This window comes from Somniosus microcephalus, chromosome 5 (assembly GCF_052327205.1).
Source record: "Somniosus microcephalus isolate GS21.2 chromosome 5, FLI_Smic_1.0, whole genome shotgun sequence".
Taxonomy (NCBI): domain Eukaryota; kingdom Metazoa; phylum Chordata; class Chondrichthyes; order Squaliformes; family Somniosidae; genus Somniosus; species Somniosus microcephalus.
The window spans coordinates 105455510-105482568 of NC_140991.1; the positions used below are offsets into that span (position 1 = coordinate 105455510).

Sequence of the window (27059 nt, forward strand, 5' to 3'; positions counted from 1 at the left end):
CACTTGATTTGGCCCCAGAGTCAAACAAAGGTCGGGAGAGCTGAAATTGATGCCACAGAGATCGCTAGATCTTTGTGGGCAGCTTTCTTCGAGGTCAGCGGCGAGCGCCGGCACGTCGCCACTGACCACAAATTCCGGGCCAGTATTATTTTTTCATTGCTTTAGCAGCTGTTTGCTTCGTAGAGCGCCCCTTTTCCACAAAGAGCAGCCATCTGTCTAGTTTGTAACACCTTAAAGGTCACTGACTGGTTTCATTGGGGAACAGGAGAATAAACCCTGGGACATTTACATTGATGAGATCCCAATGTAGTTTGAAACCATTTTCTATCCTTTTCCTCTTTTTGTCAACACTACATTTTAAATATAGAATTTTTTTGCCCTCTAAAGACATTAATATTCTTTTTAAAAACTCTATAAAATGTGACTTTTTGAAAATTAGTAGGTCATACAAGGTTACATTGGGAATAGATTTCTTTCTAATTTGTTTATTAAACAAAAATATACTATTTTCACAAGTTCTGCTCACTCTATATACATTAAAAACACACGATGTAGGAAAATAATTACCAAACCAATAAGAAACATGTCAGGAGAAAAAAATCAATTAGAATAACGCCTACTGATATGTAATGATTTATTTGACATTGTAACCTATTTGTCAAGTTTTTAAAAGGATTTTGCATTGTTCAACACAGGCAGCTGAAGATGGAATTAATTAGTTTTTTTTTAAATTTCCCTTTCTTTACATAATTTTTGTAAAACTTCCTCAGACGTACAGGGATATTTGCTAAAACTCATGTTTCTGCCTGCTGAGGCCGTGAGCAGAAAGGACAAAAGCACACAGACATGTGAGTGATGAGCCACACAAGGTCTTCCCTCAGAGGGAGCAAACATCGGTCAAAAGCAAAATACTGCGGATGCCGAAAATCTGAAATAAAAACAGAAAATGCTGGAAATACTCAGCAGGTCAGGCAGCATCATCGGCCATTGGCTGTGCTGCTTCTGATTTGCTGTGATGTATTCTAATTACAAATCCAGGAAATTTTGGAGTAAGTTTGCAACAGTGAAATCAGCAAGCAAAACAGTAAAATGTCCGGCAAAGGTCACCAACCTCATCGTTGCAGGAAATTCTCAATTCGTAATTATGTGCTGAGTTACTTGATCTCAGCTGGGGGGAATCTGCTCAGCACCACCTGCCTGAGGAAGGGGAACTGAAGTCAGGATTCCCTCTTGATAACTATCCAAAATATACGAGGACAGGGTCAAACTCAGCGGTGGTACTTCCCTCTGCCCCCACCCCCCCACCCCCCAATTATATCAAACTGATTTTAAGTACATAGAATTATATAGTTGTCAACCTTGGCTGAGTGGTAGCACTTTCACCTCTGAGTCAGATAGTTGCCGGTTCAAGCCCCACTGCTCAACTTCAGAAATTGTTAGAATAAAAAAAATCACAGGATTGTGGCCTAAATAGATTTATTAACCAGTAAATGCTAAGTGAACAGAAGCAATGAAATACTGTATAATTGCACTAAATACATTCTGCCTCTTAAGATGGAAAATGACAAATAATTGTGTCAGCTGGGCTAAACTACAGCGTAAACTGGATCAGACACAAGGTCCTTGAGTATTAACCTTTACTTGGGGGGCTGGTACTGGCTATCCATCAGACGGATTACCCAATTTCGACAAGACAGGCTATGATACATTTTTCAAAAAAAAATTGAAGCAAAGGCAATTTAAAAATGTGTCTGTCAAACTTTGAAAGAGCTGCCAATCAAACATATAGATAGGTGCTTGCACTTGATTTGAAGGGCTTGACCCTCAATCACCTACTATACGCAGTTGGATGGATTTTCCTCTTCTGCACCTTGGGCATAGCACTTATCACAAATGTGGATAGAAACCGCACATGATTTTCCTCCCATTTATTTTGGTGGGGTGGTTCGCGGGCTGTGGGGGGTGGGTAGAAATTGTTAGATTTTTGCCTTAGTTTGGATAAGTGCTTACACCCTCCCCCCACTCCTCAGCTTTTACTGCAAGTCAGTGCAGGGAAAAATCCATCTATGCACCCCCCCCACGAGATTTAAAACACCAGTGGAAACTAAATTCCAGGTCTCCTGTCCCCCCTCCCCTTCCTCAGATGGAAATCAGGCTTGCCATCCTCAGTAGCCCCACGAAAATTGGGGGCTTTGTGTTTTTTTTTCTCACAACCTGATCAGCGAGCGAGTCCAACAGCAGACCATGGATTCAAGGGTGGTAGTGGAGAAGTAAAACTGAGTAACAACAGCACACCTATGAAAGCTCACTCTATGTTTGCCAATGTCAAACGATGACATAGATAGGTTGGAAACCTTTAGCGGTGACTGGAGAAACCATTGCAGGAGAATATGGCTAAATCAAGGCAGATAGGGTTATGACCATGGGAGTATACAGTGCCATGAAGAAAATTGGTGTAGTCAGCTACATAAGAAATAGGAGCAGGAGTAGGCCATATGGCTCCGCCATTAATCATGGCTAAACTTCTACATCAACTCCATTATCCCACCCTATCCCCATATCCCTTGATTCCCTTAGTGCCCAAGAATCTATTGATCTCCATCATATACTCATCAACTGAGCATTCACAGCCCGCTGGGGAAGGGAATTCCAAAAGATTCACAACCCTCCGAGTGAAGAAATTTCTCATCTCATTCCAAAATGGCTGACCCTTTACCCTGCATCTTTGACTCCTAGTCCTAGACTCTCCAGCCAGGGGAAACAGCTTCTCAGCATCTACCGTCAAGCCCTCTAAAAATGTTATATATTTCAACAAGATCACCTCTCATTCGTCTAAACCCCAGAGAATATGGGCCCATTTTACTCGATCTCTCCTTACAGGACAGCCCTCTCATCCCAGGAATCAATCTAGTGAACCAGTGGGCTATGCAGCGGTCTGGAGGTCCCGTGTAGCCGGCCCACTGGCTTTTAAATGGAAATTTGAATGGGCCACGCACCCAAAAAAGAAATTAAGAGGGAACATTGAAGGCAAGTATATCCTTCCTTAGGTGAGACCAAAAATGTACACAATACTCCAGGTGTGGTCTCACCAAGGCCCTATGTAATTGCAGCAGTATTTCCTTGCTCTTATACTCCAACCCCCTTGCAATAAAGGCTACATACCATTTGCCTTCCTAATTGCTTGCTGTACCTGCATGTTAATTTTTTGTGATTTATGTAGTGCCATCCAAATCCCTGATTACCAACATTTACTAGTCTCTCTCCTTTAAAAAAAATCTGCTTTTCTATTCTTCGTACCAAAGTGGATAATTTCACACTTCCCCACATTATACTTCAAATATACTACATCCACTTGTTCCCCCTTATCTACCCTGCAAGTTACACCCTCAAAAAACTCAATTTGTCAAACATGATTTCCCTTTCATAAAACAGTGTTGACTTTGCCTATCCTTTATAGATTCTAGCATTTTCCCTACTACTGATGTCAGGCTAACTGACCTATGGTCCCTGTTTTCTTGCCCTCCTTTCTTGAACAGCAGAGTTACATTTGCTACCTTCCAATGCACAAGAACCATACTAGAATCTAGGGAATTCTGGAAGATCAAAACCAATGCATCCACTATCTATGCAGGCACTGCTTTAAAACCCTAAGATGTAGGCCATTTGGTCCAGGGGATGTCAGCTTTTAGTCCCATTAATTTCTCCTGTATTTTTCTTTACTAATATGAATTACTTAAAGTTCCTCACTCTCATTAGACCCTTGGTTTCTTTGTGTCTTCTACTGTGAAGACGAATACAAAATATTTGCAGGGAGGTTATGCTTGAACTCTCTAAAACACTAGTTAGGCCACAGCTCGAGTACTGCGTACAGTTCTGATCACATTACAGGAAATATGTGATTGCACTAGAGAGGATACAGAGATTTATAAGGATGTTGCCAGGACTGGAGAATGTTAGCTCTGAGGAAAGATTGGATAGGCTAGGGTTGTTTTCTTGAGCAGAGGAGGCTGAGGGGAGACTTAATTGAGGTATATTCAATTATGAGGAGTCTAGAGTAGTTAGGAAGGACCTATTTCCCTTATCAGAGAGGTCAATAACCAGTGGGCATAGATTTAAAGTTATTGGTCAAAGGGGAGTTGTGGAGAACTTTTTTCACCCAGAGTGGTAGAGGCAGAAACCCTCATCACATTTAAAAAGTACTTGGATATACACCTGAAGTGCTGTAACCTACAGACCAAGAGCTGGAAAGTGGGATTAGGCTGGCTAGCTCTTCAGCTTGGCAGACTTAACCACATCACTGAAACATGAAATTCTATCATATGATCACTCTTCCCCAGTGGAGCCTTTACTGTAAGATTACTAATTAAAACCCAGTCTCATTACATCAAGGCTGCAAATGTCAGAAAGGGTAACAGTACAATTGCAAGATGTTGTAACCATGTTATGGAAATGAAGGAATTCAAACTGGGAGTGGCAAGAGAAGTGTGTGGGGAACTGGGCAAGGATATGCACAAAGGGGAGGTTGAAGATGGAGCAGTAGTTGGAGGGTATATAGCAATATGCAGGTAGGCTTTTGAAGGAATAGGTTGATCACAGTATGTGTGAAAAAGAAAAAAAAATGTCCAAGGACAGGCAGCAGTTAACAATGTAGGTAGGATGTAGCGTTGAGCAAGGGCCAAGGAGCAAGAAGTGGGTCTCATTGAAGAGAAAAGTCTGTAGGGCTAGAGGAGAGTCAAGCTGGGGTGGTGAGCAGTGAGAAACAGCTGTGTTGTTCTTGGCACTGTTCTCATGTATGGAAAAATTCTAAATCAGACCAACATCTGTTGGTATCCATAGCTTGAAATATATACAAATTAATGGAAATATTGATTTTAAACTATGCATATAGCCTGTGAGGCTCCATATTATGCCAAGTAGCTCACAGAAACAAAGTTTAGCCACTCAACTGTTTTCCTGCCTACACAAAGCCAATTTACATTTTTTTTTTACACTGTCCAACAGCACCATCTCCTGGCAGAAAAGGAGCTCTCACACGTTCCTGGACAGCAGAGATCAGCTTATACTGAAACAGCTCAGCTTATACTGAAACCCACTGGTGGTGGGTGGGTGGGTGGGTGAGGAATAAATCCTCAGCTGCTTTTCCAACCTCCCTCAACCAAAAAGTCAAGTGGTCTGCTGACTGATTAATGACATGAATAATGGCTATTGGAAAAGGGAGCAGAGTAACTCATCCCTGTGCAACCACACTTCTGCAAGGAGTCAACAACTTCAAAGAAGGAAACGGAGAAAGTCGTAATAACACAAACAGTAAATTCAGTTTCAAAAGCACTTGGAAGACTGTGCACCTCCATTGATTGCTATGGAAACACTTTAAGCAGAGGGCGAGCAGTTATCGCCACCAGTGTTTGTTTATGGGTGGTATTTGGGTAGTTTCCCTTGTATTTTACTTTTCATCTATGTGATGCCTACAGCCAAGATGGGTGGGGCATGCCACTTGTGCTGGCTATCCAGAGGGGCTAGAGATCACCCATGAATGATTGCATACTCAGTAGGAAAAGCTGCAGCCTCCACTGGGTTACAATGGCAGGGCTTGAATTAGTCTTTATCCCACAGTGGCTTTTATATTCCAAGAGGTCATGATGAAAAGTAAATCTCTACCAATGTTCTCTTTTGCAGCTAATCAAGTACTTCAGTTTGGGAAGCTGGTCAGCACTTCTAATACGTATGATGGAAGTGGGATTGTGACAATAGAAACAGATGAGCCTCTGCTGTGGACAATGGGGATAAAGAGACACCTCAACTAATCTGTTTGTGCCTTTAGATGAAGCAGAATGGAACATGAGCCAACACAAGGGAAGAAAATGATCTTTTTATTGATTCATTACAGCATTAAACATAGAATAAATGTTCCTTGATGTCCTCCCATCTTCACTCCCTACCCCAACCGCATGAAGTCAGATGAAAAGTCTTAACCACCACTGTGAAAAGATTTAAACAACATCCATTAGTTTTATCATCTTCAATTTCGCAACTCAAATCAGTCCTACGCAATGCAGGTTCAGGTATTCACATCATCTTGTTTACATCACCTATACAATACACAGATCCAAAACATTCAAATGCTTTCCATAAGTCCTCTGGAAGTTGTGAGATATCACTTGTCTACTGAAGACCAGCTAAAATGGGTACTGCAGTTTTACCACACTCGCTCTCTGATCTTTAGATGGCAAGTATAATACACTGGACTGCAGATCAAAATTGGGCTATTTTTAAAAATACTGCAAAGTTGTGGAATAAATAATGTTTAAAAAAAATACTGCTTCAAGTTTCAGGACACCATGGATAAATAAGGAGGTTATGTAGCACCAGCTTTCTGGCCATTTTTATGAATCATATTTTATATCAAAAACCCCAAGAAAGAACTGTACTGTTGGGCAAGCTTGTGGGAGTGGCTTAGGGAATAGAATTGCAAGCCAGGCTAACCTGACTAAGGTGCATTCACATATGCAAACGGCCATCTCACACTGACAGGCTGGGTGGAAGGGAACCCAGGCTGATTGATGTCATCACCATCTAACATGATTACTGGGAACAATACCCCGAGAGGTAACTCAGAGACACTATCAATAAAGCACAGTCCCAACCGAAACTGGTGGAAGGCAGGAGATGGCCAGGCCATCGTCTTCCAGGAGATAAGCCAGTTAAGCAAGTTCGGTTTGAGATTGAAACCTATTACCTGCTAATGAGGGCCATCAACTCAGGAAACAACAGACATTCAGCACTCATTGTCTCTCCAGGTGCCAGGCCTGGGAGCAGGGAAACGGAATATCATTTTTCACAAAGATTTCAAAGGTCATGAGTCACTCCGGGCCACAGGGGGGAGCCCAGACAGATCACCTGAGTCAATACATCGATCAGCATTGGCGGGAGGAAAAGGCGATGGGTTCTGGGTATACCAGGAGCTGTTCGGGGGCTGCTCTGCTCTTCTCGGCATCAATCTAACACCGCCAGAAGCGGAGCGCTGCTCTTCATCCCTCATCAACAACCTCGACTCAAACCGGAACTTAAGATACCACGTCGGTGGTACGGAACCAGGAGCGAGACGTACAGGAAGAAGCTGCAAGCAAGACAACGGGCAATCGGGGTGAGCATATTGCCTGCGCCTACACATCCACAAGACCACTTAGCTGTGTGAGGGGGCGATTGTAAGTTCCAACCAAACCTTAGAGGGGTTTAGTGCTGGGGTCCTGTGTTAGTTTATTTCATGGGAGGGTTCTTTTATTAGACCGCAGTAATTTAGCATGGTACGGCTTGTTGGACAAGCCAGGGTTGTACAGGTGTTATTGTTAATCCTATTAAACACAATACAGTTGAGCTCAAATGGGTGTCCAAGTCTGATCTGTCCTTATAATCCCTATCGTCCAGAACTTGTAGTAAGAGGTGTGTTTTCAGTGCGCCCGAGAAAACCACTTAGAATTAGAAACAAACTAATACTCAAGAAGGGCATATGAGGCTTATAGGTATGATAATAAGAGATTACAAGAAAATAAGAGGTTAAGAGAAGGATAATGAAAGCAAGGTGAAAGAACCTCAAACTATTAACCAATAACGTGTTCTACAAATATATCAATAAAATGAGAAATGTTAATTGAGAGTTAGGACCCAAGAGGATAATCAGAAACTGGCAGGGATACTTAAGTACGTCACTGTGTTTACACAACAGGATGATATTGGGAATGGTGGTAAATCCTGAATTGATTAAATGCAAGACCAAGAATTATACTTCCGGTGCTATTGAGAATTGAAACATGCCAGAGCAGAGTGGCCAATGTAATAACCAATTTGAAAAAGGAACACAGAGCAAGGTCAGTTAGTTAACATCTGTGGTAGGGAAAACTTTGGAATCTTTTAATTATGAAATAACTAAATATCTAGATGGAGAAAATGAGAACCAGCCAACATTGATTTCATGAAGGAAGATCCTGCTTGATAAACTTGAGTGCTTTGAGGAGGTGACATATGGCAGATGGAAGAAATGCAGAGATTTTAAGTGTACATGGACTTACATTAAGCCTATGGCAAAGTACCACACAGGAGAATATTGAAGATTAAGGAGTATAGAATTAGGGGGAAAGCAGCAAATAAGATTAAAAACTGGTTAGAAGGGAACAAGAGAGTAGGAGTTCCTCAGCAGTTGTAAATGAGTAGCCGTGTCCAGTTCTGTTCGCACTGTTGCTCATGTGCCCAATGATTTGGATATAGAGCTAGAGGGAGTGATGTCCAAATTTAGAGATGCTACTAATAATTCAGAGGACCAAAGAAAGAACGTGGCAGATTGAATTCAATGTCAATAAGTATGGGGTGGTACATTTTGGTAAAAGTAATTATTATAATTTGAAAGCGACAAGGCTGGGCAATGTGGAAAAGCAAAGGGATCTGGGTGTTCAGGTTTTACAAGACATTAAAAACAACCCTTCAGGTGGATAAGGCCATAAAAAAAGCTAATGAAATACTTGATTTTATGGCAAAAGGCATAGAATATAAAAGTCAACATGTAATGGTGAATACATATAAAACCTTAAGAACACAGTACTGTCTACAGGTTTGAGCTGTACATTAAAGAGAGGATGTTGAGGCAATAGAGAAGGCAAGGTGTAGGATGCTGCCTGGTATGAAAAGCTACAAATAGGACGACAAACGTGACAAATTACACGCAGGTTCCCAAAACTTACTGTACATGACCAGAGGAAATGAGATCTCAAGTAAAAGCCTTAACAATGCAAGTTTTTGATAGATTACCTTAAACTACCCAAAACATATTCTACTGCTCTGGCTATATATCCCAGTTTTTTTGTAAAATTACCATCAGCATATCATCTAGACATTGCAAGTGACACATATGCCCCACATTTTCTGACTGCATTTAATGTTACGTTTCATCTGTCTAACTGTATAACTGATCTAAATCCTTTTGCTACACATCTTTAGCTGCAATCTATCCCTACTGTTATATTTTTATGGAAGCAAATATAACTTGCTTACGGTCAGTTTTAGCATTTATGCCATTTATCTATATTAGGAACAACAATTAGGATTAGGATCCCTGGCCCCATCACTGACCTCTGTAGGACTCAACATTCTTCTGCTCACCCCCATCTAACATTACACCTCTTCCAAGCATTCCGTTTCCTATCCAGTTCTATTATCTATCCTGCATTCTGTTATTTTTAATTTAATTATGTTTTCCCCATAAAATAGAGTACCGCTATCTACTTTAGCTAACATTCTGAACATCAAGATGGTTTGTCAAGCAGAATCACAAGTTGCATTGGGTAGTTAAATCGATGCAACTTCTGCTTTTTTTTTAAATGAAGGAATGAAAATTGTGTCAAAAGCAATGGGCCACAAATAATCACTGCTAAATCTGGACCCGAGCCAAAATATTCCCCCAAATCCTCAATCTATAACTACCTATTTTTTTTCTATTTACCTCAAATTTCTGCTTGTGAAAGATTTGAGGGTGATGAAAACATTCCGCATTAATTGAATGTATTTTTTTTTATACAGATACTAGTCTTTAAAAAAAACACTGAATACTTACACAATAATGTTATTAATGGGGATGTGGATGAGCTTCACAAAGAAACCGATGAATCCCATGATGGCAAATCCAATAGCTGTTGCCATGGCAATCTTCTGAAATTCTGTAAAAAGGAAGCCATACAGGAAACTCTCAAAATTGAGACCCATTTTTACATAGCAAAAGAAAGCTGTTAAACACTACAGCCCACTGCATGTCTAGAGAAGAGTATTGACGGCTGAAAAACAGGTCTTTTAAACAACACACCCAGATGCATAACTAATACTGTTGCACCTTTAGGCAGCTGGTCAGCTTTATTAACAGTATTGATCATCCTAATGTTGTATCGCGAGAATGACAATTACTTGTTTACTACTTTCCAAAACTGTTGTGTAAAAAAGTTCAATTTTCACAAATATTTAATTAGTTCGTCCCAAGAGTGCAGATGAAAACTATGAACACCATTAATCATGCTAAATCACGTATGAATGTCATGTGAATAAAACAAAACACAGGTCAAGACATCAAGGTTTTCATTATGGAATTGGTTACAGGGTCTAATGAAATCAATAAATGCCTCAATGTAATCATTTCTTTGGGTACTTGCCAAATGTTCCAAAATTTTCAAACAGATGGTCAATCCTAAGGACGTGGGCAATTATAAGATTTTATTCCTGCAGAACGTGTTGCATCAAAGCCAGGGACTGGAACTTTAAGCCATTTATCAAAAGAACCCAGTATTTTCCTTTCTGCCCAAGACTGACACACAAGTTAATCATCCTAATTTTAGCTAATATCCAACAGCCTCAATCAACTTCCTTCAGCCCACATTAAAAGGAACTGTCCTGTCTAATCGGCAATTCATTGTTTACAAAAGTAATTTGAGTTGTTTTGTGCTGTACACTATGGTACTTTTAACTGAAGAAATACAGTTTTTGAAATGCAGCTTATTTTGTGGAGAGACAGTACTTGCAGGCATTTCCAATGGGAAAAGTTTACATTCTGTAGGTTTCAGCACATATCCAAAGCAATATATTTGGAAATATTTTTTTTTTTTTTTTAAATCACAAGCTCTCACTCTCTCTCTCTCCCCCCACTTTCCTTTCTATCTCAAATGGGGGTGGAGGCTATGCTATATTGGTAATTAAAATACCACAATTGTAGGAACTCTAGTCTAGCTTCGTTTCTGTACATATAACCAATACTAACAGGGAAAAAAGTTTAACCCTACCATCATCATATTAGTGATTACATTATTAATCTATTGTGCAATCACATGAAAATGTGATTGATCCATAGGCAAGGTCTGCCATTTAAAAAGTGAATTAGAAACATTCCATCAATTTCACAATGTACAGAACCTGACTGCAAGACAGTATTCACATCTATAAATTCAGATGACTTATGAACAAGGCCATTGATTTTATGGAAAATGGGCAAAATCATGGAAGGTGAACCCCAAAACTCACTTTAAAAAAAAATCTGAATCTCATGCATTTAACAGAATTACTTCTTTAATCAGTGTCCAGTGGGGGTCCTGATCATGAACTAACCTTGTAATCACTTTCAGGTTTATATTTAATCTCTACACAAATAATTTGACATGCTGGTATAATACAAGTTTTACAGGCAATATCACTGCAAACCTAACCACCTGTTCCTTCTATGGCTGTCCTCCATCTGGCCATATTCAGATTCTATCTGGAGTACTACAGCTCTCAGACAAAAGGGGTTAGTTCATAATCAATAAGACTAAAGATTTCATCAAATTGTCAGCACAATTGGCCCATTGTACAGCTGCTAGCTCGCACACCCGAGCTAGCAATTCCAGTTCCATTTCTTGCTTTTTCCATCTGCATTTTTTTTTGTCTTAGAAGTGTTTATCTAGTTCTCAGAAATGGTACGATTAATTAATTCATCTTCAGTAACAACTTGTGATGAGTACCACACGCTATGAAAAAAAATCCTCCTAGACACCCCATTATGCTTCTGGTACTAATCCTGAGTTTATGACCCTTTTTTGACAATTCACTGAACAGTAGAAACTCGTTACCTTCTCAAACCCCTTCATAATACAATTCTAGGTTCCTTTGGTGTGATTACAATCGTTGCCAAGTTTCCACAATGGGTAATGGAGCATCTAAAACCACTGAGAGCAAACCCCACACTACAGACAACTCTGATGTGTAACCAATCTGGAGTAATGCCCAAGAATCTGAAATATTGCAACCATATCCTGTTAACTCCATATAGACTTAGCCTTATATGTTATAGTCTTCAGACAAGACAATGTGCACAGCTGAAAAATGTATGCTATAATACTGCACCTTTCCTGTCCGGCTTTGTACATCTCTTCACAAGTCTGATTGAATCTTTCACAAATTGGCGGCTGGGCTCCACAAACTGCATTACTTGATCCATTGTGTCCTGCTATGAGGGCAAATAGAAAAGTGCCTTGATACAACAGAACGCTCTGGTTCCCACAAATCACCAGTTCAGACATTATCTATGACAAGTGCCTTCAACAGTTCTGCTTAAAACTATCAAGTATAAGAAGCTATTACTGGTTCACAATACAACGCCTGGAGAACATTACGCCCAAGTCCTCATTTTGTAATAATTCTTCGATATTACATCCAAATTTGACAGAGGAGAGCAAAGCCCAAATAGCACCGCTCACTCTCTCCCCCAATGTCCCGCTCGCGCTCTCTCCACCAATGTCTCGCTCGCTCTCTCTCCACCAAGTCCCGCTCGCTCTCTCTCCCCGACGTCCCGCTCTCTCTCCATGTCCCCCTCGCTCGCTCTCCCCCCACGTCCCTCTCGCTCTCCCCCCACGTCCCGCTCGCTCTGTCTCTCTCCCCCACGTCCCGCTCGCTCTCTCCCCCACGTCCCGCTCGCTCTCTCCCCCACGTCCCGCTCGCTCTCCCCAATGTCCCGCTCGCTCTCCCCAATGTCCCGCTCGCTCTCTCTCCAACGTCCCGCTCGCTCTCTCTCCCCCCGACGTCCTGCTCGCTCTCTCTCCCCGACGTCCCGCTCGCTCTCTCTCCATGTCCGCCTCGCTCGCTCTCCCTCACGTCCCGCTCTCTCCCCCACGTCCCGCTCGCTCTCTCTCCGACGTCCCGCTCGCTCTCCCTCACGTCCCGCTCTCTCCCCCACGTCCCGCTCGCTCTCTCTCCGACGTCCCGCTCGCTCTCTCTCCGACGCCCCCACGTCCCGCTCGCTCTCCCGCACGTCCCGCTCGCTCTCTCTCCGACGTCCCGCTCGCTCTCTCTCCGACGTCCCGCTCGCTCTCTCCCCCATGTCCCCCTCGCTCTCTCTCCCCGACGTCCCGCTCGCTCTCCCTCTCCCCCCCCGACGTCCCGCTCGCTCTCTCTCTCCCCCCGACGTCCCGCTCGCTCTCCCTCTCGCCCCCGACGTCCCGCTCGCTCTCCCCCCGACGTCCCGCTCGCTCTCCCTCTCCCCCCGACGTCCAGCTCGCTCTCCCTCTCCCCCCCGACGTCCCGCTCGCTCTCCCTCTCCCCCCCGACGTCCCGCTCGCTTTGTCTCCCCCCGACGTCCCCCTCGCTCTCCCTCTCCCCCCGACGTCCCCCTCGCTCTCCCTCTCCCCCCGACGTCCCGCTCGCTCTCCCTCCCTCTCCCCCCGATGTCCCGCTCGCTCTCCCTCCCCACCCCACGTCCCGCTCGCTCTCCCTCCCCCACCCCCGACGCCCCCCCTCTCCCCCCCCACCCCCCCCCTCCCCCCCCACCCCTCCCCCCCCACCCCCGACGCCCCCCCTCTCACCCCCCACCCCCGACGCCCCCCTCTCCCCCCCACCCCCGACGTCCCGCTCGCTCTCCCTCTCCGCCCCCACCCCCGACGTCCCGCTCGCGCTCCCTCTCCGCCCCCACCCCCGACGTCCCGCTCGCGCTCCCTCTCCGCCCCCACCCCCGACGTCCCGCTCGCTCTCCCTCCCGACGTCCCGCTCGCTCTCCCTCTCCCCCCCCACGTCCCGCTCGCTCTCCCTCTCCCCCCCCACGTCCCGCTCGCTCTCCCTCTCCCCCCCCACCCCCAACGTCCCGCTCGCCCTCCCTCTCCCCCCCCCCCCCCGACGTCCGTCCCTCCCTCTCCCCCTCCGACGTCCGTCCCTCCCTCACTCTCCCCCCCCGGCGTCCGTTCCGCCCTCACCCACCCCGGCGGCCGTCCCGCCCTCTCCCCCCCCCGGCGGCCGTCCCGCCCTCTCCCCCCCCCGGCGGCCGTCCCGCCCTCTCCCCCCCCGGCGGCCGTCCCGCCCTCTCACCCCCCGGCGGCCGTCCCGCCCTCTCACCCCCCGGCGGCCGTCCCGCCCTCTCACCCCCCGGCGGCCGTCCCGCCCTCTCACCCCCCGGCGGCCGTCCCGCCCTCTCCCCCCCCCCCCCCGGCGGCCGTCCCGCCCTCTCCCCCCCCCGGCGGCCGTCCCGCCCACTCCCCCCCCCCCCCGGCGGCCGTCCCACCCACTCCCCCCCCCCCCCCCCCGGCGGCCGTCCCGCCCTCTCCCCCGGCGGCCGTCCCGCCCCCCGCCCTCTCCCCCGACGTGCGTCCCGCCCTCTCCCCCCGACGTACGTCCCGCCCTCTCCCCCCCGACGTGCGTCCCGCCCTCTCCCCCCGACGTGCGTCCCGCCCTCTCCCCCCGACGTGCGTCCCGCCCCTCTCCCCCCGACGCGTCCCGCCCTCTCCCCCCGACGCGTCCCGCCCTCTCCCCCCGACGCGTCCCGCCCTCTCCCCCCGACGCGTCCCGCCCTCTCCCCCCGACGCGTCCCGCCCTCTCATCCTCGACGCGTCCCGCCCTCTCATCCTCGACGCGTCCCGCCCTCTCCCCCCGACGTACGTCCCGCCCTCTCCCCCCGACGTGCGTCCCGCCCTCTCCCCCCGACGTGCGTCCCGCCCTCTCCCCCCGACGTGCGTCCCGCCCTCTCCCCCCGACGCGTCCCGCCCTCTCCCCCCGACGCGTCCCGCCCTCTCCCCCCGACGCGTCCCGCCCTCTCCCCCCGACGCGTCCCGCCCTCTCATCCTCGACGCCTCCCGCCCTCTCATCCTCGACGCGTCCCGCCCTCTCCCCCCGACACGTCCCACTCTCTTCCCCCAATGTCTCTCTCTCTCCAATGTCTGTCTTCCTCTCTCTCTGCCCCCTCGCTGTCTCCCCCAATGTCGCCCCTCACTCTCTCTCCCCCCCCCACCAATGTCCCCCTCACTCTCTCTCCACCCCAATGTCCCCCTCGCTCTCTCCCCCCCACAATGTCACCCTCGCTCTCTTCCCCCCCAATGTCCCCTCCCTCTCCCCCCCCGCTCACTCCCCCCCAATGTCCCCCCACGTGCTCTCTTCCCCCCCAATGTCCCCCGTCGCTCTCTCCCCCCCCCAATGACCCCCTCGCTCTCTCTCCCCCCCCGCAATGTCCCCCCTCGCTCTCTCTCCCCCCCCGCAATGTCCCCCCTCGCTCTCTCTCCCCCCCAATGTCCCCCCTCGCGCTCTCTCCCCCCCAATGTCCCCCCTCGCGCTCTCTCCCCCCCAATGTCCCCCCTCGCGCTCTCTCCCCCCTCGCTCTCCACTCCCCCATGTACCCCCTCGCTCTCCCCCTCCCCCGCTCGCTCTCCTCGCTCTCTCAATGTCCCCCCTCGCTCTCTCAGTGCCCCCCTCGCTCTCTCTCTCCCCCCCCAATGTCCCCCCTCGCTCTCTCTCCCCCCCCCGCTCTCTCTCTCCCCCCCCCAATGTCCCCCCTCGCTCTCTCTCCCCCCCCAATGTCCCCCCTCGCTCTCTCTCCCCCCCAATGTCCCCCCTCGCCCTCTCTCCCCCCCAATGTCCCCCCTCGCCCTCTCTCTCCCCCCGCAATGTCCCCCCTCGCCCTCTCTCTCCCCCCCAATGTCCCCCCTCGCCCTCTCTCTCCCCCCCCAATGTCCCCCCTCGCCCTCTCTCTCCCCCCCCAATGTCCCCCCTCGCCCTCTCTCTCCCCCCCCAATGTCCCCCCTCGCCCTCTCTCTCCCCCCCCCAATGTCCCCCCTCGCCCTCTCTCTCCCCCCAATGTCCCCCCTCGCCCTCTCTCCCCCCCCAATGTCCCCCCTCGCCCTCTCTCTCCCCCCCCAATGTCCCCCCTCGCTCTCTCTCCCCCCCCGCTCTCTCTCTCCCCCCCCAATGTCCCCCCTCGCTCTCTCTCCCCCCCCAATGTCCCCCCTCGCTCTCTCTCCCCCCCAATGTCCCCCCTCGCCCTCTCTCCCCCCCAATGTCCCCCCTCGCCCTCTCTCTCCCCCCGCAATGTCCCCCCTCGCCCTCTCTCTCCCCCCCAATGTCCCCCCTCGCCCTCTCTCTCCCCCCCCAATGTCCCCCCTCGCCCTCTCTCTCCCCCCCCAATGTCCCCCCTCGCCCTCTCTCTCCCCCCCCAATGTCCCCCCTCGCCCTCTCTCTCCCCCCCCCAATGTCCCCCCTCGCCCTCTCTCTCCCCCCAATGTCCCCCCTCGCCCTCTCTCCCCCCCCAATGTCCCCCCTCGCCCTCTCTCTCCCCCCCCAATGTCCCCCCTCGCCCTCTCTCCCCCCCAATGTCCCCCCTCGCCCTCTCTCCCCCCCCAATGTCCCCCCTCGCCCTCTCTCTCCCCCCGCAATGTCCCCCCTCGCCCTCTCTCTCCCCCCCAATGTCCCCCCTCGCCCTCTCTCTCCCCCCCCAATGTCCCCCCTCGCCCTCTCTCTCCCCCCCCAATGTCCCCCCTCGCCCTCTCTCTCCCCCCCCAATGTCCCCCCTCGCCCTCTCTCTCCCCCCCAATGTCCCCCCTCGCCCTCTCTCTCCCCCCCCAATGTCCCCCCTCGCCCTCTCTCTCCCCCCCCAATGTCCCCCCTCGCCCTCTCTCTCCCCCCCCAATGTCCCCCCTCGCCCTCTCTCTCCCCCCCCAATGTCCCCCCTCGCCCTCTCTCCCCCCCCAATGTCCCCCCTCGCCCTCTCTCCCCCCCCAATGTCCCCCCTCGCCCTCTCTCTCCCCCCGCAATGTCCCCCCTCGCCCTCTCTCTCCCCCCCCAATGTCCCCCCTCGCCCTCTCTCTCCCCCCCCAATGTCCCCCCTCGCCCTCTCTCTCCCCCCCAATGTCCCCCCTCGCCCTCTCTCTCCCCCCCCAATGTCCCCCCTCGCCCTCTCTCTCCCCCCCCAATGTCCCCCCTCGCCCTCTCTCTCCCCCCCCAATGTCCCCCCTCGCCCTCTCTCTCCCCCCCCAATGTCCCCCCTCGCCCTCTCTCCCCCCCCAATGTCCCCCCTCGCCCTCTCTCCCCCCCCAATGTCCCCCCTCGCCCTCTCTCTCCCCCCGCAATGTCCCCCCCTCGCCCTCTCTCTCCCCCCGCAATGTCCCCCCTCGCCCTCTCTCTCCCCCCTCGCCCTCTCTCTCCCCCCCAATGTCCCCCCTCGCCCTCTCTCTCCCCCCCCCAATGTCCCCCCTCGCCCTCTCTCCCCCCCCAATGTCCCCCCTCGCCCTCTCTCTCCCCCCCCAATGTCCCCCCTCGCCCTCTCTCTCTCCCCCCCCAATGTCCCCCCTCGCCCTCTCTCTCCCCCCCCAATGTCCCCCCTCGCCCTCTCTCTCTCCCCCCCCAATGTCCCCCCTCGCCCTCTCTCTCCCCCCCAATGTCCCCCCTCGCCCTCTCTCCCCGCCCCAATGTCCCCCCTCGCCCTCTCTCTCCCCCCCAATGTCCCCCCTCGCCCTCTCTCTCCCCCCCAATGTCCCCCCTCGCCCTCTCTCTCCCCCCCAATGTCCCCCCTCGCCCTCTCTCTCCCCCCCAATGTCCCCCCTCGCTCTCTCTCCCCCCCAATGTCCCCCCTCGCCCTCTCTCTCCCCCCCCAATGTCCCCCCTCGCCCTCTCTCTCCCCCCCCAATGTCCCCCCTCGCCCTCTCTCCCCCCCCAATGTCCCCCCTCGCCCTCTCTCTCCCCCCCCCAATGTCCCCCCTCGCCCTCTCTCTCCCCCCCCAATGTCCCCCCTCGCCCTCTCTCTCCCCCCCCAATGTCCCCCCTCGCCCTCTCTCTCCCCCCCCAATGTCCCCCCTCGCCCCCTCTCTCCCCCCCCAATGTCCCCCCTCGCCCTCTCTCTCCCCCCCCAATGTCCCCCCTCGCCCCCTCTCTCCCCCCCCAATGTCCCCCCTCGCCCCCTCTCTCCCCCCCCAATGTCCCCCCTCGCCCCCTCTCTCCCGCCCCAATGTCCCCCCTCGCCCTCTCTCTCCCCCCCAATGTCCCCCCTCGCCCTCTCTCTCCCCCCCCAATGTCCCCCCTCGCCCTCTCTCTCCCCCCCCAATGTCCCCCCTCGCCCTCTCTCTCCCCCCCCAATGTCCCCCCTCGCCCTCTCTCTCCCCCCCAATGTCCCCCCTCGCCCTCTCTCTCCCCCCCAATGTCCCCCCTCGCCCTCTCTCTCCCCCCCAATGTCCCCCCTCGCCCTCTCTCTCCCCCCCAATGTCCCCCCTCGCCCTCTCTCTCCCCCCCAATGTCCCCCCTCGCCCTCTCTCTCCCCCCCAATGTCCCCCCTCGCCCTCTCTCCCCCCCCAATGTCCCCCCTCGCCCTCTCTCTCCCCCCCAATGTCCCCCCTCGCCCTCTCTCTCCCCCCCAATGTCCCCCCTCGCCCTCTCTCTCCCCCCCAATGTCCCCCCTCGCCCTCTCTCTCCCCCCCAATGTCCCCCCTCGCCCTCTCTCTCCCCCCCAATGTCCCCCCTCGCCCTCTCTCCCCCCCCCAATGTCCCCCCTCGCTCTCTCTCTCCCCCCCCAATGTCCCCCCTCGCCCTCTCTCTCCCCCCCAATGTCCCCCCTCGCTCTCTCTCTCCCCCCCAATGTCCCCCCTCGCTCTCTCTCCCCCCCAATGTCCCCCCTCGTTCTCTCTCCCCCCCAATGTCCCCCCTCGTTCTCTCTCCCCCCCAATGTCCCCCCTCGCGCTCTCTCTCGCCCCCAATGTCCCCCCTCGCGCTCTTTCCCCTCCAAACCCAATGTCCCCGTCTCCCTCTCCCTCCCTCTCTCGCTCCCTCTCCCTCCCTCTCTCGCTCCCTCTCCCTCCCTCTCTCGCTCCCTCTCCCTCCCTCTCTCGCTCCCTCTCCCTCTCACTCTCTTTCCCCCCCGGTACCTGTCTGTTTCTCTCCCCGCCTGGAAAGATGTCGCTATTCTTCAGCCGCTGACGTTGCACGGTAAAAGAGGGACCTAACCACGCATGCGTGGCAGCGTCTCCTGGAAATGACGTTAGCCGCCACCTAGCGGCTCCTTCGACGCGAGGACGCCATGAACGTGGTTCAATGCGTGTCAATCAGGACATGACCCAGCCCCTTGATCCTCAGCCTCTCTGCTGCATTTAGTTCGAAACTGACTGTAGATTGAATCTCCTCCTTTACCTCAATTCCCCTCTTGGTTTTGAGGAAAATCAAAATGGCTTTCAGAATCCTGTGGGGCAACATGTTGAGGCTCAGCTGGTAACCTGCCGAAGAATGTCTTCAGTATTGACATCCACGTTCCACAGTCATTCAACTACAAACTTCAGGGAGACCATTAATAAATTATGGATGAATACATAACTGATCCAAGAACACTACTGTTTGCTCATTACAGCATGTGTATTGGTGGAACAAATGCTTTGCATTTTTTCGTAAAATTCATATTCCATATTTTTGAACCAATTTTAATTGATCTTGGATCTGTCACCAGTGCTCATTTCTGAAGACTGGTATGAAGAATTAATTTAAAACATTCATAATTTCCTGATTTATCTATAATATTTCTAGCCATTTTATTTCTTAAATGGCCCATGTAGTGTTTACCATTCACATTTAAAGAAGAAAACAAATCCACCTTTCAACTCATCTCTTAGGCTTTCTAATACTCATTTTTGTTTTCTCCTTCTGACTTGCCTGGGTCAGGATCTCGTTATTTTTATATATCCTTATATATCTTTTAAAATAATTCTTCCAAGTCTTTATCTTATTTTTATCTCTTCATCTTACCACTGCATTTCTGATCTTTCTATTTTTTTCCATAGAGGTAAACCTCATTTCACACCCCTTAATGTAATCCTAAATCACTTCTATTTTTATTCTACAACTTTTACTTCTCATTTAATACTGTACAGCATTCTTCTCAGCTCCAAAATCTTCCTTAATAAAGTCTTGCACATTTGTATTGTTTTCTTCTCATCTTCGTCTTTATTATAATATCAAATCCAGCTATACAATGATCACTAGAACTCTTACTGGATAGCTCAATAAATTCAAACATTTACTCGGTCAGAAGGAAATAATTTTCACTAACAACATTTTTCTAAAGTTCAGTCTTTTGGCTATTTTGCAACATCCAATATGTGCTAACTGCAGAGTGATTTGGGAATTGGAGAAGAAGGTCATGTTGAAGGTTTTATTTAACTCCAAGCATGAACAGCTGTATTTCAATCAGAAACCAACATTAGTATTTAGTCAGTGAAATTGATGCAGTAATACATGTAGGGTATTGCTGTAACACAAATTGATGTGAAATTCTTTTCCTAGGAACTTTAAATAGAACTTTTCATGAAATAGCATGTATTTATTTCTCCCATTGTACCCTGCTGTCTGTTACTGCTCAAGTTCCTTCTGGAACTTTATTGGTAAGCCAAAATGTGAAGTTTGCAATCAGTAGTTTTTGGAAGAATAAATTTGGATTCTTTGACCTTCATGCCAGTAAGAAAATTGGTGAGATAATCACCTGAAGCTTGCAGGATAGGGACAAATGTCAGATGCATACAAATACAAATGGCTCTGCTGCCTATGTCTCATTGATAAAAAAGCAAGCTGCCTTGTGCAGATATACATCACAGCTCCTAGTGCCACTCTAAATGATGGTGGTGTTACATGATTAATAGGATTTTGGTATGTTTTGATGGATTATTATTTTAAATTAAAATCAATTGATTATTTCTTTTAAATCTCAACCGACACTAACTGTAACATTGTCTTTTATAGTGCTAATATCAGTTATAAGTTCTAATATTTTAATTCTGCAACTCCTAGGGCTCAATTCTGTTTCAAAGTGGGCAGTATTTCTAAATATTACTGAATATTAATATGAATGAGGTTTCAAAAAGGAAGATGACAGTACATATCTTAAGAAAATATTAATTAGCTGTGATGAAATATATTCCATTCATCACTGCCTGTTTTCTGTGTCTTCTAACTGCCTGCTTTCTGTGTCTTTTCCCTTCCCCCAGTCCTCATGTATTATGCATTGGAATGTGCTGGAACTGGTTGTGTGCAGGGCTCCGCCCATACCTGGCTCCTTTGTAATCTAACTTCAGTCCGGCATCAGCCTCCTGAAGGTAGACATCTCTCTATTTTACGTGTTATGTTCTGAGTTAATAAAAGCCTTACTTTTGTTCTGCTAACTTCGAGTCTCGGAATAATTGAGGCACATCAATTTTATTAACTCAATTTTCAACACTATGGATCAACTCCTGAAACCCGAACGTTTGGATTTGGATCAACATGCTCCGGACGCATCAGCACGCTTCGGACACTGGTTTGACTGTATGGAATTCTTCCTGGACAATTCCGCAGCCGTCAAAGACGCTACGGACACTGCGAAGATGAGACTCGGAATGCTACGGAATTGGGTAAGCCACCGGGTTTACCCCCTCATCCAAGACGCCGATACGTACCTGGCCGCCTGCAACACCTTAAAGGCGCATTACCAGCAGCCTACGAATGAGGTGTATGCTAGGCATCTACTCGCTACTCGCGCACAGCGACCTAGGGAATCGGTGGAGGAGTTCCTAAGCATCCTGAAAAAGCTTGGCAAGGACTGTAAGTGCCGAGATGTAAAAGCCGCAGTGTACACCGACGAGCTTGTTCGCGATGCCTTTATCACAGGCCTCAGCTCCACTCACATCCGGCAAAGACTGCTGGAAAAAACGGGGTTCGACCTGAAACAGGCTGCGGACACCGCGCGGTCCCTGGAGATGGCCCAGAGAAACTCGGACGCCTACTCTTCAGCCCGCGCCGCCCACGCCGCCACGTGTGCGCCGAGGGCGCCGCCATCTTGGAAGGCATCTTCCCCGCCCGGCAGCCCGACACCGGCGGGGCCCAGCTCTCCCCCCAGAAGCCCTACGACAGCCGCGACGCGTCAAGGACCCAACTGCTACTTCTGCGGGCAGCCAAAGCACACCAGAAACCTGTGCCCGGCGAAAGGCACCACCTGCTTTAAGTGCGGTAAGAAGGGGCACTTCGGGAAGGTGTGCAGAGGGAACCCCACCGGAAAACCAACCGCCGGAAAACCCGCCACCGCCGCGTGTGCGCCGTGGGAGCGGCCATCTTGGACGCCATCTTGCCCGACCTCGTGGGGTCCGCCATCTTATGAGCAGACAGCGTGGACGCCATCTTGTCTCGATCAGGGCCCTACAGTGGCATCGGTCACAGTGGACCAGACCAGGCCGCATCCGCTATCCAAATCAATGGTGGACATCGAGGTAAACGGGTGCCGGGTTAAATGCTTAATTGACAGTGGAAGCACGGAGAGTTTTATCCACCCTGAACTGGCACAACAACTCTCCCTAAAGGTGGTCCCTGCTCAGGGTACCATCTCTATGGCCGATAAAACCCAGACATCGACCATTCTGGGTTACTGCACGGTACAATTGTGCGTTAACGGAACTGTGTATGATAATTTTAAAGTATTAATCATGAAGAATCTATGTGCGAGCGTGATCTTGGGTTTGGATTTCCAGTGCAACCACCAAAGCATCACGCTCAAGTACGGTGGGTCCCAGCCGCCCCTCACAGTGTGCGGTCTGGCTACCCTGAAGGTAAAGCCGCCTTCGCTATTCGCGAACCTTACCCCTAACTGCCGGCCAATAGCGACCAAAAGCAGGAGGTACAGCTGGGAGGACAGGCGGTTTATCGCGACCGAGGTAGACAGGCTCCTGAAAGAGCGCATTATTGAACACAGCAACAGCCCGTGGCGCGCCCAAGTGGTAGTGGTAAGGGGTAGCGAGAAGAAACGGATGGTGATCGACTATAGTCAAACGATCAACAGGTACACCCTACTAGACGCCTACCCGCTACCCCGCATATCAGAAATGGTGAACCAAATCGCCCAATACCGGGTGTTCTCCACCATCGACCTCAAGTCAGCGTACCACCAGCTCCCTATCAGACCAGAGGACCGCCCGTACACCGCCTTCGAGGCGAACGGACGCCTCTACCAATTCCTCAGAGTCCCCTTTGGGGTGACGAACGGGGTCTCGGTCTTTCAGAGGGAGATGGATCGCATGGTCGATGACCACCACTTGCAGGCAACCTTCCCCTACCTCGACAACGTCACCATCTGCGGTCACAACCAGCAGGATCACGACTCGAACCTCGAGAGGTTCCTGAAAACCGCACAAAAACTCAACCTCACCTATAACGAGGACAAGTGCATTTTCAACACCACGCGCCTCTGCATACTGGGCAGCGTGGTGGAGAATGGGGAAATCGGACCAGACCCCGACCGATTGCGCCCCCTACGGGAGCTGCCCCTGCCCAACACTCCCAAAGCCCTGAAAAGGTGCCTGGGGTTATTTTCTTACTATTCCCAATGGGTCCCCAACTACTCCGACAAAGCCCGCCCCCTCTTGAAAGCATCCTCTTTTCCGCTCTCTGCTGAGGCCCACGCCGCCTTCAAAAGCATTAAGCAGGATATTGAGCGGGCCACGCTACAGGCAGTGGACGAGAACACTCCATTTCAAGTGGAAAGTGATGCGTCCGACTTCGCCTTGGCGGCCACCCTCAACCAGGCGGGGCGGCCCGTAGCTTTCTTCTCGAGGACCCTCCAAGGCCCCGAGATCAGACACTCCTCCGTGGAAAAGGAGGCCCAAGCCATCGTGGAGGCAGTGCGCCACTGGCGCCACTACCTAGCCGGCAAACGCTTCACCCTACTTACCGACCAGCGATCGGTAGCGTTTATGTTCAACAATAAACAGAGGGGGAAGATTAAAAATGATAAGATTCTTAGGTGGCGGATCGAGCTCTCCACTTTCGAGTACGACATCATTTACCGGCCAGGGGCCCTTAACGAATCCCCTGACGCCCTCTCACGAGGGATGTGTGCCAGCGCCACCGAGGATCGGCTACAGACCCTCCACAACGACCTCTGCCACCCAGGGGTCACGCGGCTGTTCCACTTCATAAAGTCCCGTAACTTACCCTACTCGATTGAGGAAGTTCGGTCTCTGACCAGGAACTGCCGCACTTGCGCTGAGTGCAAGCCTCGGTTCTACCGCCCAGATAGAGCCCACTTAATCAAAGCTACACGGCCCTTCGAGCGGCTCAGCTTAGATTTCAAGGGCCCCCTCCCGTCCGTCGACCGCAATGTTTACTTCCTGAACATTGTGGACGAATACTCCCGTTTCCCTTTCGCCTTCCCCTGCCCAGACATGACCAGCGCCACGGTCATTAAATGCCTCAACAGCCTGTTCTGCCTGTTCGGTATGCCGAGCTATATCCACACGGATAGGGGGGCGTCCTTCATGAGTGAAGAGCTACGCCAGTACATGCTGTCCAAGGGGATCACCACGAGCCGTACCACCAGCTACAACCCCCGGGGTAACGGCCAGGTGGAGCGAGAGAACGGGACAGTGTGGAAAGCAGTCACTCTAGCTCTAAGGACCAAGGGCCTCCCTATCTCCCGCTGGCAGGAAGTCCTCTCGGATGTGCTCCATTCGATACGGTCGCTATTGTGTACGGCCACTAATACCACGCCTCATGAACGAATGTTTGTCTTTCCCCGGAAATCCACCTCGGGCGTATCCATGCCGTCATGGCTCTCCACCCCAGGTCCGGTACTCGTGCGAAGGCATGTGAGGGGCCACAAGACGGACCCTCTCGTGGAGCCAGTACACCTACTCCATGCCAACCCCCAATACGCATATGTCCGGCACGCCGACGGAAGGGAGGACACCGTGTCCATAAAAGACGTCGCCCCAGCCGGCATCAACAACAACCACGGCAATAGCAGCGACGACGATCACAGCAACCCTTACCCACCCACTATTCTTTCATCACCCCCGGAAGAACATCGACCAACGGCACCCCCACCAACTACCCCTTCAACAACCCCGGCGGCACCCCCGGCAGAGACCCAGGAGGCTACCGGGGACACCCAGCCAACACCCGCGGCACCACAACAGCCACGTCGGTCGCAGAGGACTATCAAACCCCCGAACAGACTAAATCTATAGAAGGGGTGAATGTGATGAAATATATTCCATTCATCACTGCCTGTTTTCTGTGTCTTCTAACTGCCTGCTTTCTGTGTCTTTTCCCTTCCCCCAGTCCTCATGTATTATGCATTGGAATGTGCTGGAACTGGTTGTGTGCAGGGCTCCGCCCATACCTGGCTCCTTTGTAATCTAACTTCAGTCCGGCATCAGCCTCCTGAAGGTAGACATCTCTCTATTTTACGTGTTATGTTCTGAGTTAATAAAAGCCTTACTTTTGTTCTGCTAACTTCGAGTCTCGGAATAATTGAGGCACATCATTAGCATTCATCAAATGAAACACCATAGGTATCCATCCAGTACAGTCAAGAAAATAAGAAAGAGACACAAGTCCTGTAAAGAGGCCCATTTTTAGGTGATTCACCACCGACTCTCTGTGCTCATTGTACCTCTAACAAAGCCAGCTCAACTCTTCTATGACCAATCAAGACTACATTTAAGGCAAGATGAGGGAGACCAATTATAAAACATTAACAACTATTTGCATTTATATAACGTCTTTAAAACAAAAATATAACAACATACTTCACATATAGATGTATGGTAATAGGGATATATGGTAATAGGGCCATTAGCTTGGTCAAAGAAACAGTTTTGAGGAGACTTTTTAAAGAGGAGGAAGAAGAGAATTTGACTCCATTTAAATGGGGAAAGTGACCTGTTGAAGCAGCATTTGGGGAAGCATTGATTTGTTGAAAAGCCAAATGTCACTATTTTTCCTCTTTTTAGATTAAATATCTGCCACTTATTAAGTTTTAAAATGGTGTCATTTGGCTAATTTCAAACATTTTTATGTAAAAAAATTAAATTTTCAAAGGGACACCGCCCCAGCCTTAGAAATTTTCCACCAGTTGGCACTGGGCAGCATTAGAAAGCAATGTGTACAATTTTTAATTTGCTGGCTATAGCCCTATGTTAAATAATACCAGGTTTGAATCACAAAACCTCACCAATCCACATCACATGACTAACCAAAGGTATCATGACACACAACATGTGCCAACAATGACAGATATATAAACAGAAAGCTGTGGAGGCCAAGTCACTGAATATATTTCAGAAGGAGATATTTAAGAATGGGTATGGGGAGAGAGCGGGAATATGGTATTGAGATAGAGGATCAGCCATGATCATATTGAATGGCAGAGCAGGCTTGAAGGGCCGAATGGCCTACTCCTGCTCCTATTTTCTATGTTTCTATGTTTACATGTTTATGAAAAATTATCAGTGGAGTAAAATTGCCAGTTTTACCTCAATGTGTGATTTTAGTATGATACACAAAAAAAAGAACAGTGATTTAAAAAAAGAATAATCTTGTAAGCCAAGCTCAGGACCTGGTGCCACCCTATGATATATTTTGTGATAATCTTCTATACATTGTAAAGTGAAAGTTCAAATAAATTAACAGACTGTATCTCCAGCACCCTAGAAAAATTACTTGACATGAGTGCTAGGCCTTTAATCGGGGATGTTTTTCTGTTGTATGTTGTTTTTTGGGTTGTCAGCTTTTTTGGTGCTGTCTTAGCTGTTGGTCATTGAAGACCTGCAACAAAATACTGACTCGCCAGTTCCCCAGCATGATTAATCCCGACAGTACAGATACTGGAGCCCACAGTTCCTATAGCATCAATTAGAACATTCCTGAGAGAATCCAGGGCGGTGCTACTTCTCTCTAAGGGGTTTTCTGCTGCACATGGGTGTGTCTCAGGCTCCACAGTGAACTGCAGATCTGAGAGGCACTTGCAAACCACTGCTCAGATGTTGCAGAGTGATTCTCACTCTCTCAAATAACTCCACGAATTGACAATGCTCAAACAGCAACATTTTTTGGTATGCAAGCCCTGGATGACACCAATCCTAGAACTCAACATCTGAGAGCAGCTCTGAGTAGGTCCTCCAGTCAGCATTTTTCTGATCTTCTGTTGTCACTTCTTTTTGCTCCTCCTCACTCATGTTTCATTTGGTGCCCTCTCATCAAAGTCTAAATCTAATCACCCTGTAGTGGAGGTACCTTAGCTGGTGTCTGCTACAGTGGGAATGAGTGACGCTGTGTGCTATGTCAGTGGCAGCTGTGGCTCAGTGGGTAGTCAGAAGGTTGTGGGTTCAAGTCCCACTCCAGGGACTTGAGCACATAAATCTAGGCTGACACTGCAGTGTGGTACTGAGGGAGTGCTGCACTGTTGGAGGTGCCATCTTTCGGATGAGACGTTAAACTGAGGCCCCGTCTGCTCTCTCAGGTAGATGCAA

The 27059-nt window shown here is 50.1% G+C and overlaps 2 protein-coding genes across 4 annotated transcripts in view; one reads left to right on the forward strand and one right to left on the reverse strand.

Annotated features, from left to right (window-relative positions):
* The window catches only part of LOC147117254 (thiamine pyrophosphokinase 1-like), a 221674-nt gene extending 215765 nt beyond the window's left edge, over positions 1–5909 (forward strand). The window contains exon 2 of the mRNA XM_085988067.1: positions 5677–5909. Within this exon, the coding sequence (XP_085844193.1) occupies positions 5677–5804 (128 nt within the window). The 3' untranslated portion in view covers positions 5805–5909. The remainder of the gene's footprint in view (positions 1–5676) is intronic.
* sec61g (SEC61 translocon subunit gamma) lies at positions 5855–18785 on the reverse strand. 3 transcript variants are annotated; one of them, XM_085988068.1, is made up of 4 exons: positions 18666–18785; positions 11908–12010; positions 9602–9704; positions 5855–5978 (listed from the first exon to the last, which is right to left on the reverse strand). In XM_085988068.1, the coding sequence occupies exons 2-4, from the start codon at positions 11999–12001 to the stop codon at positions 5969–5971; spliced, it is 207 nt and encodes a 68-aa protein (XP_085844194.1). In that variant the 5' UTR covers positions 12002–12010; positions 18666–18785; the 3' UTR covers positions 5855–5968. The 3 variants fall into 3 exon arrangements, with proteins under 3 accessions (XP_085844194.1, XP_085844195.1, XP_085844196.1); XM_085988069.1 differs by having other exon boundaries at positions 11908–12007; positions 18666–18764; XM_085988070.1 differs by lacking the exon at positions 5855–5978 and having other exon boundaries at positions 9598–9704.
* Positions 18786–27059: the final 8274 nt, after the last annotated feature.

What these genes read in the sequence shown, in the direction of transcription:
- sec61g (XM_085988068.1), bottom strand. Translation starts at nt 12,001, where the DNA reads ATGGATCAAGTAATGCAGTTTGTGGAGCCCAGCCGCCAATTTGTGAAA. An exon ending in TACAAAGCCGGACAGGAAAG is followed by an intron (nt 9,705 to 11,907) that starts GTGCAGTATTAT and finishes TCCTTTTTACAG; the next exon opens with AATTTCAGAAGATTGCCATG.